We start from the raw sequence: 19447 nt of genomic DNA on the forward strand, positions 1-19447 counted from the left end.
CTAAACCTTAGAAATATCTAAGTTATTTTAGTGAATAAAGAACTAAAAAATTGGCACACTTTAAACACTTGGCAGTTCTTTGAAAACAGTAACACTTTTAACCCTTTTCTTGCCCCTTGATATTTTTGGCAACTTTTATCACGTCAAGAATGGCACCAAAAAGCAATGTTTCCGAGATGGTTACCATTCAGAGCAATGCTGAAAATGCATGTTATGAAAGCAACAAAGGCACTCACCTGGTGTGTTCTTGGCTTATGGTTTATTGTCAGCATTGAGTGACTGCTGCATTTACATAATGTAAATCCTATAGTCCCACAACTGATCCTCCTCCTGATCCCAATACTGGCAATGCTGCATAAACTCCTCAAAATAGAAATGCAAAATGTTATCCGACCATTGTCGAATTCTCTGCGTGCAAAACTACTCTAAATCAGAGTTTCTTAAACTGTGGGTCGTGACCTCAATTTGGATCACAGGACCTGCAGTAGGGATCGCCAAAAATTTTAATAAACTAAATTACAAACAATTCAGAAAATAATAACAACAGAAATTCATTGTAAAAAAACAATGAACATAACATTCTACAAAATAAAAACAGTAAAATAAAATGCACTTACCGTAATACATTCCTGAATAAAATTTTGCCAGTCACACAACGTCTGAACAAAAGTGCCACGATTTTGCTCTTTCTGAGATTCAAAATTTCGGAAATAACGATAAAAACTTTCTCCAAAGTTAACAAACTACACGAAAACCACAATCCAAATATTAAAATCCGCTGACAGCCACATACTTTACCAGCAAACATTTGACTGCAAATCCACACAAGAACTATCAGAAACCCCCTTCTTCGTCGAGTTCTCATAGCAGCTCCGCATTTTAGACTCCATTTTAAAAGTCCCACAGAAATTCCAAAAATATACTTTGATCCTCATAAACACATCCGTGAACAAAAGACTCGTGAACAACTCCAACATCATACCTCTTAATACTAAATTTACTTTCCATACAATCTAAAATACGTGACTGAAATCTTGCCACCACGTCTATCATTACAACATAGGCCATTTCAAAACACACAGGGCATGAACCAACGAGCAATTAAACCACTCCAGCAAAAGATTTTTCAACGTCAACAGGGTTGCCATGCAACACGCAATCACACCAAAAACCAGTGCAGAACACATATTACCACATTTGGTGATATTAGGGCGCATATAAGAGTAGAGCTATAGTTTTATACAAGTATACACTTGTATGTAGTGTTTTTTGTGTTATTTTTATATGCAAAACTCTGAAATGAACTTTTATTATAGCTTTAATTAATCATTTCAATATGAGCAAGATATTTCAAGATTTCTTTTGAGTACTTATATTATTCTGTAATTATATTTATCTGTTTCTCTTTTTTTAGCAAATTATATTGAGGTCACCTAAACTAGAATTTTGATTTCACTATAACTGCTGACTCTTTAAATTTGGATAGATTAAATTTCTTCTATGCTTTTTTATTTAGTAATGGAGGTCACTGTTGTCAAACTGGATAAGGCCACAAAATGTTGGTAGTCATGCATTTTTACAATTCTTTGTTTTGTCATTAATTTATCTCGTTTTGGTTGTGCTAACTAAAAAATCATAATTTGAAATTTCTTGTGTTAACCATTCTTCAACCACTTCTTTTATAAACTACAGCTCATTATTATTGTCATAAATAAACCAATGCCAATAATAGAATAAAGTTAGAAAGATGATTTTGCAAGCATTTAGGTGCTTCTTAGAATGGTGTATTTATATTTTAAAGTTTTCAAATAATTGTTAAATTTTTAAACTTTTTATGTCTTTGTGTGCTAAATGATGTTAAAAAGAAAAAAGGGAAAATTTGAAGGGATGGAAAGAAGTCGTGATTATGAGGAAACAATCATAGTATTTGTTTTGCAATTCAATACCATATAATAATAAATTTCTGTGTGTTATATGAGAAAATTAGTAACTGTGTGTTTTTTCTTCTGGTATCGCTATCTTCAGTGTTATCTCTTTCTGATAAAAAAAAGGAAAAATGTTTTTATTACCTTAAAGTATAGAATGAAAGATGGAAAATAGTTTATAAACACAATAATTCTCATAAAATACTTAAATCATTTTCATAAATTTGAAAGTTTGCTTGATTTTAATGTAGAAAAATGATAAGTTCAGCTTTTTTTTATTTAATTTTTAAGTTTAATTTTGCAGATTTGCAATGTATATTTTCAAGATAGAAATCATCAAGTCTTATAGTCCATTCCATACTAACGAATCTAAAAGTTTCCTGTTTCAAAATTTTAAAGTATTTGAAATGGTGTACCTTTGCGTAGATAATAATAATAGATCTATATCAGAACTTGAGAATCTTAATTCATTCTTGTTCTCTGTGCTTTATTTTTCTAACTATAAGCATTGCTTAGGTATTAATATAGAACTCAAACAGTGAAAATCAGCATTATATTTGCAATGCTGATTTTGATTGTTTGTCTTCTAAATTAATATTTGTTTGGTGTGTTAGTTTAACCTAAATTATTGCTTAGGTATTAAAATGCTTTTATATGATTTATCTGCAAAGCTGTCAAATGTAATATTTCTAACATCGTTTTTAAGTTTTCTGTCCATTTTACTTTTGGTATTGCAATATTGCTTAAAGATTAGAAAAATAGAATCACTTATTTTTTTAAATAAAAAATGAGAAATGAAAATATGGAACTTTTTTTCCTTTCATTTTATTATCTTAATATCTTTCTTTTAAAATTGTGCAATGTTATTTCCTTTTGATAGGGTACTCCTTCAAAAATGGAGGATCAGCGCCATGAAACAATTATCTTAAAAAAGCAATATAATGAATTACTAGCAGATAAGCATCGCTTAGAGCAAGAGATTGAAAGGTTAAAAAGGTTTAGGGAAGAAGATAGAAAAGAAATAAATGATCTCCAAAGACAGCAGCAAGTATGTGTTTTCTAACAAATCCTTCTGTTCATTTTTAAAATTGCAGTAATTTGTTTAAATTTTAGCAGTGTATTTCTTTTAAGTACTAATTGCTTGGATAGTTTCTAATTTGTAATGTTGCTTCAAAATATCATTGTTGTAGTCTGTTATTTTTGAATATCATTGTTGCTCAAAATATTGTTGTAGTCTGTTATCAGAGAGTATATCATATTTTTTAATTACAACTTTGTGTACTCATTTTTATACACCTTTTATGCATGAATTTTGTATTTATGTCAGATTTTGTAAAATATGTTCGAGTAATGTTTCATATGATAAGTAGCAAAAGTCGGTACTTTTCTGTTTTGCCGGTGCAGCCGATAAAGTAGCCAATAGTGGTACGACTGGTGCCAAACGGAATATCCTCGCTAGTAACCTTTTACGCCTCATTTTCAAAACAAGTCGTTGCCATTTCTTATCAGATTGATTGTCTCTTCCAATACTGGCATACAATTACATAGAGTTTTTACCAGGTAGTTCAATTTTATGCTCTAAAGCCATTTGAGGTAATTAAGTAAATTAGGATGAAATCACATCACTCACCCGAAGGCAAAAATATAGAAAAGCAAAGTCAAGGGTTAAATTCATAAAGTCTAAAGAGAATGCACTAAAGAAGTAAAGGGTTGCGGTTTTACATAATTTCTGAGTAAGGTAATCATACAAATTGAAATAATTCTTGCATTTAAACTTGTATTCCAAACTAAGATTTAACTTGAAATTAATGTAAATAATTACTGAGAGAATCAGATTTTTGTAGCGCAGTTTACGTGGGATGTGATCACTTGGGGTCACGTGATAGGAACCTGCGACTCAGGATGTTGAACCATGAAAGCATAGTAAATTCTTAAATTAATGTCTTGTTACAGATGTATTGTCTTTATTTATTGGCTTTTTACAAAATTTTAAATGCTACAAAATTTTACAAAATTTTAAATGTTTATGCCTTCAAAATAATAAATTCTTAGAACTAACATTTGTTAACATTTTTTATGTGCATACTGTATGTTGTCACGAATAACAAAATGGAAAAGTACCCAAAACTCTACTATGCTGCGTTAATTTCATTAAAAAAGAGGCAATTTGTGTTCTTCAGCAGCAAAAATTGTTCTGTTCTTGTGTAACTGTATGTATATTATTAAAATGATACAGAATATACTCAATGCCATTTCTTGATGAATTAGTATAGAAAAGTAAAGCTGAGTTTAAGAAATAAAGCAAGTTACTAAATTGCTGATTTTTATAAAATTTAAAACAAAGATAAGTTATCTAGGTTAGACATTTTGTATTCTATCTCCTTGCTAATCTGTTAAGGTATTTAAGGCTGTAATGTAAGTGATTGTTTATTGCTACGAAGAGAAATTTTTCTAAGTATGCCGTGCATGGTGTTAGAATTATTTTTTATTTAATGAATTAATTTCTTCGATTTTAATTACAGTATACTGAGATTATGCTATAGTGAAATCACTTTTTCCCTAAATGCACTGGGAATAAAGAAATGGGATCAAATGGTTGCTGTGAATACTAGATATAAGAATAATTGAATGGAATACCCCATAAGATAAGCACATCTTGTCGGTTTATTTAGGATTGTGTGTACAGATATTTATAACATGTAAACAAGTTGATAATAAAATTGTGAGATTAGGATCATTGTAATGAAATTATTGTCAGAAAGCCTGGTTGATCAGTTATTATTAATCAGTTAAAGTTCAGAGTTGAGATTTAATAATTTCTCTTTTTCAGACATAAATTTAATGTCTACCAGAGCAAACTTTCAAAGTTGCAGTACAAATATGTTGACTATATGATCTCCAATCAGTGAGTGAACCGACTTTGGCATCTATAATGCGATGATGGGAGATGGACCACATACATGGATTCAATTTAATATTCTAATGCATTGTATAAGGCAGTGGTTTCAAACTGATCCACAGGGCTGCATGTGGCCCCCAAAGTGATTTTATGTAACCTGTGGAATACTTTCCACATAAATTAATTAGTATTCTCATAATAATAATTATTATGACAATAATTTGGAGCAAAATGTTTTCAGTTCGACATTTTACTCCAAATTTATTTTCAACATTTTGCTCCTATTTTCATTAACATTGTAAAGGGTTATGAACTGATACTGATGACCTCCATCTTCCAACCTATAAAATTAATATTAAGTACTTAAGATAATGATCCTATCTCCTTATCATATTTAAGTTAGGGATTAAATCAAAAGTTGGAAAGTGGCAGATAAATTTTTTCTTGAAACAACCCTGCTTAATGTTTAAAATAATTGGTATCATTCTGTTATCAGGACCCAATTCAGAGATGTATGTGCGTATGTATGTGCATTTATGTATGTATATACACATAAATGCACATACATACGTATGTGCATTTATGTATGTATATACACATAAATGCACATACATACACACACACATTCGTACGTACAGAAATGGTACAGAGTAAACTGTAAGTGATTTAATAATAAATCTTTCTTTCTTCATTTTCTATCTTGTGCATAACAGCTTGTAGATGGTATTAATTTAATGCATGCTAATTCCAACTATCTTAACAGGAAATGCTGACTGAAAATGGAAGTGAGGCAGCCCACCAGTTGTACTTAAATGTGGTCAGAAAATGTGAGGCTATGAAAGAGGAATACGATAACCTTCACAAACGGTATGCTGACATTGTAGCGTCATACAGTGCTACTGTTTCGAAATTAGAGGTAACTCAGGAAGAGTTGAGTTGTTGGAGGAAGCGTTATGAAGACCTAGCAAATGAACGCAATGCTGCTCTGCATGAGAGAAACGGCCTGCAGCAACAATGCACGGCAGCAATAAGGCAATGGGATAATGCCCTTCGGGAGCGGAATGAAGCCAGAGAGCAGCTTGCCAAGGTATGTTTTTGAAAATATGTGTTTTGTTTAAACATTTTCATCATATATATGCAAATAAACTGTATATATTAAATTAGAACATGTTATAAGGTACAGTAGAACTCCAATTATCCGAATCAATTGCGACTGGACGTCATTCAGATAATTTTTTCCAAAAAAAGGGTCTATGTGCACTTTAATTAAATCCGTTTGGGGCAGCCAAGTCATGCATCCGCTTGACAATGAGAACTTGCATGTGATCACACTCGGACTGATGCTCCATCCACTTCGAGGCATTTTCAAGGTTGACAAATGTTTCACTAGCTGATGGTTCCATGTCTGCTTCAGTTTCGACATTAAGGTCATCTGGTCCTTGACACTTTCATCTTTCACACTTTCAGTAAGTTCATCATCATTTAGAATTTGAAACCCAGGATCTGATGAATCATACACATGTATTCTGCTGTATCCTCAGCACCAGCTTCTGAACATCCAGGAATTTTCAAAAGAATGTTTCTTAATTCCTCAAGTGACACATCATCCTCATCTTCTTCTACCTGAAAGCGATTCAGATAATCAGCAATTCAGATAGTCACAGTTCCGATAATTAGAGTTGTACTGTACTTTCTCCCTCCTTTCTGCATGCCTTCGTGATGTAATGGTAGCATGCTCGGCATGTATTCGGAAGGTCCGGGTTCGGATCCCGGCAAGGGCATTGTGCATTTCTCATGTCTCCTGCATCAAAATAACCTAATGACTCTACAGTGGCACCCAAATTAAAAAGGCGGTGGATGATGATTCGTCACCACCAGCATCTGGCACTTGGGTTCCCTAATACCCAGTCGCCCTGTATTTAAAAAAAAAAAGAAAAAAAAAAAAAAGAAAAGAAAAGAAAAAGAAAAACCAGATAACTCTACAGTGTGAATACGTAGTTTCTAAAATATGTTTTATAAAACATACACTACAATGAGTTCAACATGAGCAGAATTAAAGATATGAACACAGTAAACTGTAAGTGAGGGTTTTAAATATCTGCAGTGTCTACTTCCATGCCTCTTGAATTAACTTACACTTTTTCGTTGCCATATATTCGCAACACGCATTGAGATTTTCTCTTTGATGGAATTTGGTCGCTGGACTGTAGCTGACCTGTAACTGTTCTTACTTAACTTCTAATACTTATTTTAAAACTTAACTGTGTTATTGAATTATTACTAGATGTTTACGTTATGGATATTTTATTATTAAATGTTTACAATTTGGTTTGAATAAACGTAGAGTAGTTGAATTTATTAAAGATATTTAAAATCGAAACTACTTCTTCCATTTCGGTGCCATTTGAACATTGGAACATAAACATGCGGTGAAATCTTTCTTAATCGGCAGCAACGGGACCTTGCTGATTCTGGGCAAGTTATTTTTCTGGGTAGTTGAATATGTTTTGTGATGTTGTCTGTGAAAATATTAGTATGTGAAATCCATTGGTCATATTTTTTTCTCCATTGGCCATTATCAAATAAATATTATCAAAAATTGTGCAAATTGTTTAAAATAAAACACTTACATATATTTTATATTTCTGAAAAATAAGATTAGGCATTTTTAAATTAACATATATTATCACATGAAAGTTATGAATCTCTTCGTATCATGACATATAACTTAAAACCTGTCTGCCTGCTTATGAGATTGTTGCTGCAGTTTTCAAAATTCATTTGTACTTAACAAAGCTTCATAACATCATGCCTTGACATATATGAACATTATTCAATAAATTGTTTGAAAGTCTGCAATCTTTTGCCAGCTTTTTTTTTTTTTTTTTTTTTTGTGTGTGTGAACTCTTATTCTGTGAGTGTCTTCATCTTCACCCTCCCGCTTGCTTCTCAGATTCATTTTTCTCGTTTCCTAGTATATTTCTGACTATTTCTTTTTCATATTCAAAGAATTTTTTGGAACGTATTTGTCTACATCCACCCAAGCTGGTATCTATTCTTCACCAGCACTATTCTTCTCCAGACATGCAACTGAATCTGAGATGTGGGGCATGAGCACTTATTTGGTTTTAAAAACCTAGAAACTATTCGACTGAATTCATAGATAACAATTTAAGCCAGCGGCTACTAAATTTACACCTTTCCAGGCAGGAACCAAAGTGAATATGGCATCTTTCAATGAGAATTGTTTCTGAAATTCATGGACACTATCTTCAGAATTCACCCATTGATGTGTAGAAAGGGACCACTAACTCATCTCTATATTCTGATTTGTTTATTGGTTATTTAGGCTAGTTACATTGGGCAACATAAGAAATGTTTTCTACATTTTAAGGCTTTAGATTGTAAGCTTATTACATATTTTTTCATAGACCTAAATTCAGGATTACAATTTAGACTTTCAACTTTTTAATATTGCCAATTAATTGCATCCAGGTTACAAGGGAGTTTACTGTACAGGATGTCCATAATTTAATCACTGGATAACAAAATTAAATCAAACTGTAATTTCACAAAGTTAATGGAAATAATTTATATTGATGTAATCTATAATAACTTTTGTTTATTCTACTTTTTTGGAAATGGCTACAGTGAATTTGTTTGCTTATAAAGCAAAATGGAATCATGCATTGAAAAACCAATGTGCATTTTCTGATTATGTGGGAAATGAAATCTTCTAAAAGCAGTTTAGTGGTGATTCTAACATGAATTTAATAAACCATCAATTAAATAACCAGTTAAAAGATGATTAAAACAGCTTCGAGAGACCAGACATGTTTTGCATAAAGTAAGTGCAGTCAGGCCAAGCGTCAGCGATGAAAATGTTTCTGCCATTCAAGATGTGTTTTTGTGTAGTCCCTGTGAATCCATTCACTAGCATGCAAACAGGAATTCCGAGGTCGACTGTTCATAAAGTTGTTCATGAACATTTGAAACTGACTGTGTATACTTGCAAATTTGTCGAAAAATTAAACCTGTTGATCAAGTTGTTTGTAAGGAATTTTCTGTAAATATTCTTGACTGTATCATTAATAATGATCAGATTCTTCAGAAAATCATATTGAATGATGAAGCAACATAGTGATTGTCCCCTTCTTTTCTCATAACCATCAATTAATTTCAATGATTTCTTCAATATGCTGAGATTGTTTTCAGTATTGTAATTAGAAGAAATTCATCAAAACTTCCCCAATAGGTTGGGGCCTCCTGTCATTAGGCTAAACATATATACGTGTTTCTTGATGAAACACTTCCAGGTCATAGTATCGGTAGAGGTGGACCAATTTCATGACCACCCCATTCTTTGAACATCACATCATTCAACTTATTTTGGTGGAGATACCTGAAGAACTGAGTTTATTCTGCAGAGATTAACAACATTGAAGAATAAAGAAATTGGATCATAACAGAAAGAGCTACTGTGACTCTGCAAATGTTTAATAACAAGTGAAGAGAAATCAAGAATATATTTGATATTCTCCAAGCAACTAGTGGTGCTCGTGTTGAAGTGTATTAATATAAAATTCTCTGAAATAATGTTCTGAATAAATTTCTCTAAATAAAATTCAATCAGTCTTTTTTTTTTCCTATCTCTAATTATTTAAAACATATCTTTAAAACCAATGAATAAATTATGGACACCATGTATATTAATTTATTAAAACTTAAATCCATTTTTCCTCTTTATGAACAGTTATGTTTCAGACAAGTTTTGCTAAAAAAGTGAAATTATAATATTTTTGCTTAAATTTATGTAGAAACTAAAAAAAAAAAAAAAAAATGCTTAGTTTATATTTTGTACATTGGGAAAATTATAATCAAAGATATTTTACACATAGCTAAAAATGAGTAACAGATATTTATCTCAATTTCTTACGTATGTTTGAATGACTATATTTATAGATGTTAAATCTAATTTTTTAGATTATTTTTAAATATTTGTTTGCAAATATTAGTTAGATATATAAAGTACATAACTGATTTAATCAACATTAAATTTTCTGTAAAAAAATTCTGAGTGTGTTAGTTAAAATGTTAAAGGAATGTATTTTATCTTTTTAGGTTCAGCAACAGCGGGATGAAGCAATGAAAGAAATAAATCAGGCTATGGCTGTGAGAATCAAAGCAACTAAAGATCTGGCTAGATTAACTGAGGAGAGAAATGCTGCTGTTCAAGAGTATTCTCTGATAATGTCTGAGCGAGACACTGTGCATAAGGAAATGGAGCGACTGCAAGAAGAATTAACTGAAGCACAAAAAATTATCAAAAATTCCGAGGGTACCAAAAAAGCTACTGCTGAAGAGGTGAATTTTTATACTTCATAATCCCCTTTTTCTTTCATCTGTTTGAAAGAATTATATATAGGGGTATATATAAATTAAATTTATGTTTTTAAGTATTTTACTTTAAGGGTATTTTGGTGTCACAGTGCAGATATCTGCATGCGCATATTTAATAGTTTAATGCAGTATTTAATATATTGTTGCATTCTTATGGGTCTGTGGATTTGGTGTGATTGACAACAACATTTGATGGAGAAAGAAACACAATTTATTAGCCAATGTTACTCAGGACAGCTCCAAAAACACGTTTACAGTCGTCGAAAACTAAGACAAACACACTGAAATGATCAGCAACATGGCCAACGGTGAAGACAGCTTCAGGGCAAGACACTAAATATAGCTCCCGACTCGGTTGATAGCTCTCAAAGCTCAACACACTCTTCATGATAAGACTCGCTATTCACAATGCTGCTACAATATATTAAGTACACTTGATAGCGTCAATGATGCACACTCTTGATGCTCTAACTTGCGATACACTAGACTATAAGACACTCTCACGATACACTGACAGTACTCGCTACTCCACGTACAGGCTGGGTTTATATAGCTTTTGGCGTTCCTTTGAGAACATTCTGGGCCAAACCGGTAAGAATTCATTCCAGAATGTTCTCCATCCGTGTATGGCATATCGCCAATTTTGTCGCCAAATGGGTGATTCCGTGCCATGTCTGGCAACATTGCCTTACCTTACTATTTTATGGCAACCCTAAACCCGCCTTGCGGAGAAGCTATATTACCACAGCTGGACATTTCGTAAGAATATGTTTAATGCAGTACACGTGCAGATATCTGTACACACATGTTTAATATATGTTTCTTTGGGAGAGGATGTATAAAAGTTGATGTGTACTGTATTATGAGAATTCGAATTTCAGAAAATTTTTCACACAGTGTTTTATAATGTTCTCGCTTGTATCCCCCCCGGAAGTGGATTTCCAATTTTTTTTCCCCTTTGATGCAATATTTTCTATCTCAGGCTTCCTGACAATGATAGAATTGTAGATAAAATATCACTAAATATTCATGCATCGCTAATGCAGTTTGAGTTGATATTCATAAGAGGGAAAATATTCCAAAGAATCATTTGGTTTATTTCTGCTGCTGATGATGATGATGTAGCGATTTAGTTATTATTTTGTCAAGAACTCAGTATTTTATCATTGTAATGCAATATGATGTAACTTGCACATAGTGTTATTATTACCTAAAAATAGAAATCTTTACTAAAATGTAATTATATGTTGAATGATTATTGAACGTAAGTTGTATAATTTTTTTTTTTATCTCTAATAAAGCAAGAGAAAATAAAATGGTCATGAATTAAGCAGTGTTCTCTATTTATAAAAAATGTTTAGTTAATATCTACTAGAAAAAATTGATAAACATGATTAGCAGATTTTTTGCAGGTAATACAAAAACTCATTGATGAGGTTCATTGGTTAAATTGATTATTATTCTGGTTATCTGCACTCCTAATTTCAACATATGACATAATTGCCTTGTTTTTTGGATTTTAGAATTTATATGCAAGAGCTAATCCATGCATGCGCATACCACATGTTTCTGAGTACACATAGATTTTTTATTTTGTCATGAAACCTCTTGTTAATGTTTCTTTGTATAAAACCTCTTATAAAATGTTCCTTTGTATTATTATTTATCGATGAGACATAAAGATCAAGTGAATCTTTTGAATGACTAATTTTATCTAAATATATGTATGATGATGGACTATATCTCATAGAAGTGTTTCTATTATTATATAATGTAAATATTTAATGCTTCATTTTAAATTTTATTAGGTGGAAACTCTGAGAAGAGAAATTTCATCAGCTTTGCAAGATCGAGACAGGGCACTGAAAGAATGCAATGATCTGCGTGAAAAATATGGTGATTATGTGACTGGTCGAGAGGAAGGGCAACGTGAGAAAGACTGGAGGAAATGTGAAACTCATTGGGATTCTGTTGGCAGAGATAATTCCAGAAAAGAACGTGATAGCCAGTGGGAGAATTCTTGTGATGGAATCATAAAAACTCATGGTCAGTGGCTCGATGATTTAGATCAGGCGAACAGAGAAATAGAAAGTTTGCGGCGACAAGTAGAAAGGTTACAAGCAGAGTTAGTAGGCAAGTATATATGAAACTTGAAATAATAATAATGCAAAGCCTCGGATTTTTTTAGGGGGGAATTATTAAATTTTTAAGTATGTAGCACTACATTTAGAAACAGGATTTTTGCAGTAATATTATTTTCATAAATTTAAAATATTTATTAGAATTGGTGAGAATCTTAACATCCTTTTGTTGAGCAGGGTGAGCTCCCATCTAAAATTAACAATGTAATATTTAATGGGAAAACACAAAGAAAGCTTATTTGTGTTTCACATAAAGATATATGCAATATATATGCAATATATCTATGTAAATAGGGTACAGTATGCTAATGTCGTAACGTTTCCGGCTTTTATTTTATATCTCTCTTTTCTGTGTAATAATTTATAAATGAATTGTAAATTGCTAATAATGTGTACTTTACCGGTGAAAACAATTTCATTGTTTTTTACTTCTTTGTACGAAGTGTAAAGGAAATATTGTAATCGTGAAAATTTTAAGGTATATTTCGATGGTAATATCCATTTTGATTGCTATCAAATGTAATTTAATGAGGTTTTTGCATGACATCTGTACATAAAAACGCTATAAAGAACTTTCCCAAAACGGTTTGCAAAAAGGATTTAAAATGGATTCAGAAGAGACTTTTTTTGTGGCACCTATATGTACGTATCTCGCATAACTCAAAAACGAGTAGCCTTGGAACTTTGTGTATATGGGACTGCTATAACATGTAGTTATGCACCTTCCTTTTTGGTTGCAATTGGTCGCACCAAAATTATATATATATATATTTATATACTGCTCCATGAGCTTAGCTTTTTTTTTTTTTTTTTTTTTTTTTTAAATGTGTTGGTAAGTGGTGCATTTTTTTACTTTAAAAATGATTAAATTATGTTTTTCTTATCTTCTTGTTAGGGTTTTTATGCCTTTAGTTAATCTGCATGCAATAGTTGTAGAATTATCAACAATTTAAATCTTGTTTAAATGCAATTGAGCCTAATGTTTTACCACAGCATTACATTTGAAAGCAGAATAGTGATTTAAGTCAGTTTCTGCACCTTCAGTGTCTTTTTGTGTTTTTGCTGAGTGGGACCAAAAGTAAACTTTCAGTTTTGTGCACCGAAAAGTCTGCCTTCTTGCCCATTGGCCGAATAAATTGCTTTTTTTGTGTGTAGAAATTCTAATTTTAATAGTAAAAATTTAATTTTTTTAATTGTTTTTAATTGTATTTGGTGTTTTATATTTTTCTATCTTTTTCAATTTTTAATAAAGATATTTTGAGGTTTTATGTATTTTTGCCTTGCTGCGAAGTGAGAACAGAATTAATTGAATAAGAAATATATCTCTAATGGAAATTGAGGAAATAAGTTTAAATGAAATGCAGGAAATAATTCCTATAATTTAATATTCCTTACAAGGAAGTCGTAGTGTAGACATCAGATTTTTTAATGTAGTGGAAGTATTAGTCATGTTTTTTCTCTCATTTAATGTTATAAAATAATAACATTTATATTAGTATTAAATATTTATGCAGCAGTAGTTAAAATGCATCCCTTTATAATGAATTCTGATCTATATCTGTTTTTTTAAATACCTGTGTTATAATTTTTGTTTTTCATATGTTGGAATTTTTATTTCATCTTTGAAGGTACAATGAATTTCAGAATTTAATTCAAATGAAAGGCTAAAACAATATTAATTTTTATCATTTCTTTTAAATTTGAATATTTATATATTTTAAATTAGTATTTTAATATTATTATTATTATTATTTTAAATAATAGAAGCCCAGCAAGAAGCTGAAGTTTGCAAGAGGAGACGTGATTGGGCTTTCAGTGAAAGGGATAAAATAGTTTTAGAAAGGGAAAGCATTCGATCATTGTGTGATAAGCTGAGGAAAGAAAGGGACCGGGCAGTCAGTGATTTAGCAGAAGCTTTGAGAGATTCAGATGATGTGAAAAGGCAGAAGAATGAGGCATCCAAGGAGCTGAAAGAATTAAGGTAAATTAATTTGATAACTGGAGTTAAATGTTTATGTGCTTACCACAGCTTAAACAATTATCAAAGATGAGTTATGTACTTTATCATAGATTATATGATGTGAAATCATTGAATTTCTGGTGATTTTAGATTCATGACGTTGCATTTTCATTTTTTAATAGAAAAATAAATACATTTTTTGAAAAATTTCTGTGTAAATGTAATTACAAAATTACATTTACACAGAAAGTAATTTATTCCTTGTGAAACGAGTAATTTATTTTTGTCATTATGACTTAAAATATTTTTAAAAGCTCTCAGTGATTTTTGCTGAATTTAGCTGTAAGAGTATATTATTATTTGTAGTTTTCTGGGTTGTTATGTCGTGTTTGTTGTAGGATATCTTCTGAGCAATTTATACTGCACTTTCTCAGTATGATTTCTGTACATAATCACCCATATTATATCAACAGACTTACGCTTTTTGTCATTCATTTTGTTTACATTCATTTCATAGAATAATTTGTTTTTCATTTCACACTTCTAAACAACTTCCTCAGTGACCATTTGACATTTACAGAAAACAGTCTTTGTTTTTTGACTTCTGTACCATATTCTGGTGAGATTCTATTGGTATGAGCCTTTTCTGACAGCGATATCTAATCATGATGTTGTCAGCCACTTTTCTGACTTTCCATTCATTTTCCACTTGGGGCGAAGGTTGTCCAGTATTATGTCATATTGATGAAATAGTATTTTGTAGAATGATGGCAAAACAACCTTGGGTGACAGCACATATTTCATAGAGAAAAGAAATATGAGATCAGAGTAGTAGCTGATTAGAAGATCTCCTCAAACCTTGTGGCAGACAACTCTGTGAAGTAATAATTTGGTTGAAGCAAATCTGCTGAGACATTCAATATGGTTTGGTTTATTTAATTATGGCAAAGCACACTAGGGCTATCTGCCTCAAGGAAAGGATGCCTTTGTGGAGGACTTTCTAAGGGAAACTGACTCGTATACACATTACACATGGGGAAAACCACGAAAACGCCCATGCGGCCAGCCCGTTCGCGGGATTCGAACCTCGGACCAAACTACCAGTGTTCAGCGACTTTACCGCTCGGCCGCTTTTGGGCCTACCTTCAATATGAATAACTTGATTTCTGATCTTGCCAGAAGACATTTCACTTGCATAAATATGTGGAGTTCTACAATTAATAAAGCTATTGGTAGAAGGTTGCAAAACTTCCTTAAATTGTAAGAAAAGCATTTGGGCCTCTAGTGGCTATTAAATTACATCTAGTTAACGTTAGAAAGTCAAGACACAATAACACGCCGAATAAATACTAATTCAGAAGTCAAACAACCTATTTTTCCTATCTTGTTCATTTGCGGTTTTGCAGCTGAGGATGGTGGTTCGGTAAAACAATCAAAACTAGTCCTGTGAAAATTTTGTAAATGCTGATTTTTGTTGTTTGACTTCTGAATTAGTTAGAAAGTCAGTTGGCATTAAAAAGAGGATGGAACACCAGGATTAGATCGAACCCATTCAAAGGTGGGATGCAATAACAAAGAAACAGCATTTAGCGTAACAGAAATTGCTGATTTAAAAGTAATAGCAGAAAAAATGCAAAATCCAATGCATTTCTATTTTGAAACAAAATGCTAGAACCTATATAAAATAAAGTTCAGCAAGGAAATAAATGTCACCAAATGTAGTAGAATTTTTGGTTTAAAAAATTACCATTTACTTTTTCTTAAGCTTCAAGAATGCCAACAATAAATACCTTTTCTCCTTATTATTACCTTTCCAGAATTAGGCAGAGAAAAATTGTTTTATGGCCCAATTTAAGTAAAACTGAGATTGTTTTCCAATTTGGAGAGTATGCTGTGAGAGATCAGCCAAAGATAGACCTTGACATTTTTTTCCCTAATTAATCTAATTTTAAAATTTTTAGTATGTAATGGAGCTTATGGTTTTCAGAAATTTGGAGTAGATAACTTAATAATTACTAAACTATCACAATTGCATTGAAAATATGAGCTGCAGCAGAGTTCTTTTTGTACGTAGACACTTTCAAAAATAAATTAATTAAAGTTTCTAAGGTAATGGAATGTAAGCAAGATTGTAAGTAAATGTAAAAGGTTGTCATAAATTCAAAATAAACAAATGTTTAAAATTATATTTTACTGCATGATTAAACAAATTAAGTTCACATGGAGTTAAGTTAACGTGCTTAATACTTATGTATTTATAATCACTGTTCTTAATTCTTTCTCTCTTTTCTGAATGTTTGAATAAATTAAGTTTGCACATATTCAGCATACTTAATTAGTAGTTTGGATTAATTAAGAATTTAACCTTCGGCTATCATTATTAATTTTTTGTATTTGCTAAAAAAATAGAAAGTTATTTAACAAATTGACTGAAAGATTGATTAGCCAATCCTAACAAGTGTACATTTAGAATGGTTTTATAATAGTATATTTATAATAGTATTAGTACTTTTTTGGCCACCCAGATTGTATAGTGGTTAGGGGAGCTGACTACTGTACCGAAGGGTCCGGGTTCGAATCCTGGAAAAGGCATTGTTGCTATTGTCCATCCCTTCATGGGAATTAAAGATGGCTGCATATAAGGTTTGCAATAAAATGGACACCTTTTTGGCCTTAGGAGTAAGGCAAATGTCGAAAAAAGACAAAAATAGTGCCCAGCCGTTCAAAATAATAATAATAATAGTATATTTTGAAATATTTTAAATCTGCCTGAAAGATTGTGTGTGAATATTAATTAATGTCTTATATTATTAATGTCTTTATTATTTTATAGAGAGAAAATAGAAGCTCAGTTAGAGAAAGAGTCCAGAATGAAGCAGCTAAACTCTGTGGGAAATACACACAGTAGAGATTCAGCAATTGATGCTGACATGCAGGAGTGGGATACGGAAAATGTTGAAGTTTCTGTTGTAAGTTTCATCTTCATAAAAGGATTACTTTAGTTTTTAAAATTACCTTTAATCTCGGCATATATTCGTTAATATTTAATACCATATTCATTCAAATTGTATATATATTGTCACTTTTCAAAGAAATTAATGACCTTCTGATAAAGCTAAAGGTCTGTAACTTTTAATATCGGCGGAAAAGTGATCCTTATATGCAAAAAATTTGAATATGTAATTGATGTAAAAGACTTAAAAATATGCTGAATTTTTGTAGTATATGTTATTACTTGTTTTTATGTGATCAAAATAATAACAGCAAGTAAAAATATAATCATTGAAGATAATTTGTATTGGAACTTCCAAGGCCACTGAGAGCAGTATTACGTAATTAATCAACTGCTGTTGATCAGAGTTGTCAGCATCCATTGATGTATCCATAGATGTATGGTTCTACTTATTAATCTGATATAAAAACAAGGGAAAAAATTTCATTTACCTTTTCTGATGCATTGGAACTTAAATCGTGATGTCTCAGTTGGCAAGAAGAATCTTCTTTACAGAAAACACAATTTGTTTTCTTCACACCATGATTTTATTTATATAAAACATTCAAAAGGAAAAAAAAATTAATATTTAATTGCTATTTCTTGTACAGCCTTTCTTTTTCACTCATGGCTGTACGAATCAGTTATTCGTCCATCCAGGCACAAACTCAAAACTGAACTGTCCATATTTTACAAAAAAAAAAAAAAAAAAAGAAAAGAAAAAAGAAAGAAAAGCAACAAGGTTTAAATTTTCTTGCATTAGTGGAACCTGTGGCACCATCGAGGAAGGAAAAGAAACACTTCAACATAAATACTTAACAAGCAGTAAGAAGAGAAAGCAGTATAAGAGGTGAACTAGTGATGTGATGTACCTGCAGTATGAGAGGTAAATTACATGCAATATCGATTTGTGTACTCATATAACGAACTACCGTACATTTATCATGATCTTTCATTACTCATAAAAGGTTGATAATTTGAAAATTATGTAAACTGAGATGTATGTTAGGAATTCCTGAATGTAATTTAATACTGAAATCCTAAAAATAACTGGCTAATTTGTCATCACTAAGAAAGTTGTGGCAATAAAAAGCTTCAAGAAATATGAAGCTTGGAATTAGTTTGTTAAAACACATATAGCAAGTATGATACGAGGCTTTATATATATAAAATAGGAGTATAAATCATAGGTATCATCAGTACACAAACTTTAAATGTGAGTATATTTGTTGAAGTTACAAATATGATGAAATATTACATTAGCAATGATTATCCTAAAAGGTAAACAAAATTTATGTGTAGTCATCTTTATTGTACAAATAAAGATAGAAACAAACACAAGAAGTATGAAACTACAGTCTGTCTATCATTAGAAAAGCTCTTGCCAGTTAGTCTTCAGCTGTCTGTTGCTGTAGAAACAAGCCTTGACCCATTTTCCGTAGCGGTGTCTTGAAGACGAATGATAAACTGTTTTTCCCCTCAGCCAACAGTTGCCAAAAACAAAGTAACAATAAAGCAACCCTTGGTTCGACTCTATTTGAAATATACTAGTCCTGTTGCTATAACAACCGCCACCTGCCACACACATTTGCGGGAACTGTTCTTCTCGTAGACAGACAGTTCTCCATCATGGAATTTCTCTTGTCATATACCATGACACTGTAGAAAAATTTTCTAATACAAAATAGCATCCGGTAGTCAGTCATAGAGTCATGTAGCAGAAAAGATAAGGAAAACATTACTATGTCATTTTGCTGTACTTCCAAAAATTATTTTGTATAACTAATTGAGGAAATTATAAAATTTCTATTTTTGAAATAATCTGATATAATTTTGTGCATGATTGTAATATGTAATTTTAAATCAAAAATATATCCTGTAAACATTTTTTTTAAATAATCTTTTGGTGATATTTTATTTTCTTGTTTGATTGTATTGGTGTGTTTCAAATATAAAAATAATTGATTTTAGAAAATTTCTTCGGAGGATGACCTGGGTCTGGAACTCGGAGGTGGGAAAGGAGATAGTTCAAACAACTGTGAAAATCCTGTTTTCATTAGAAGTATAGCCAAAGGCAGTAGAGCTGAAGGGAAGCTAAAGTATGTTTCTAAGAATTATGTATCTTAAATG

The 19447-nt window shown here is 31.4% G+C and overlaps 1 protein-coding gene across 3 annotated transcripts in view; it reads left to right on the plus strand.

Moving 5' to 3' along the window:
* Window positions 1-19447, plus strand: part of Dlg5 (MAGUK family member discs large 5) — a 95898-nt gene that overhangs the window by 14202 nt on the left and 62249 nt on the right. For 2 of the 3 annotated variants that reach the window (XM_035364813.2, XM_085812186.1), the window contains exons 5-11: window positions 2806-2973; window positions 5588-5911; window positions 9946-10188; window positions 12033-12357; window positions 14130-14346; window positions 17159-17294; window positions 19289-19416. In XM_035364813.2, coding sequence (XP_035220704.2) covers window positions 2806-2973; window positions 5588-5911; window positions 9946-10188; window positions 12033-12357; window positions 14130-14346; window positions 17159-17294; window positions 19289-19416 — 1541 coding nt within the window. The remainder of the gene's footprint in view (window positions 1-2805; window positions 2974-5587; window positions 5912-9945; window positions 10189-12032; window positions 12358-14129; window positions 14347-17158; window positions 17295-19288; window positions 19417-19447) is intronic. The other variant, XM_085812185.1, reaches the window with a different exon arrangement.

This window comes from Stegodyphus dumicola, chromosome 2 (assembly GCF_044657685.1).
Source record: "Stegodyphus dumicola isolate Sdum_Otavi_A_Nest chromosome 2, ASM4465768v1".
Classification (NCBI taxonomy): Eukaryota; Metazoa; Arthropoda; class Arachnida; order Araneae; family Eresidae; genus Stegodyphus; species Stegodyphus dumicola.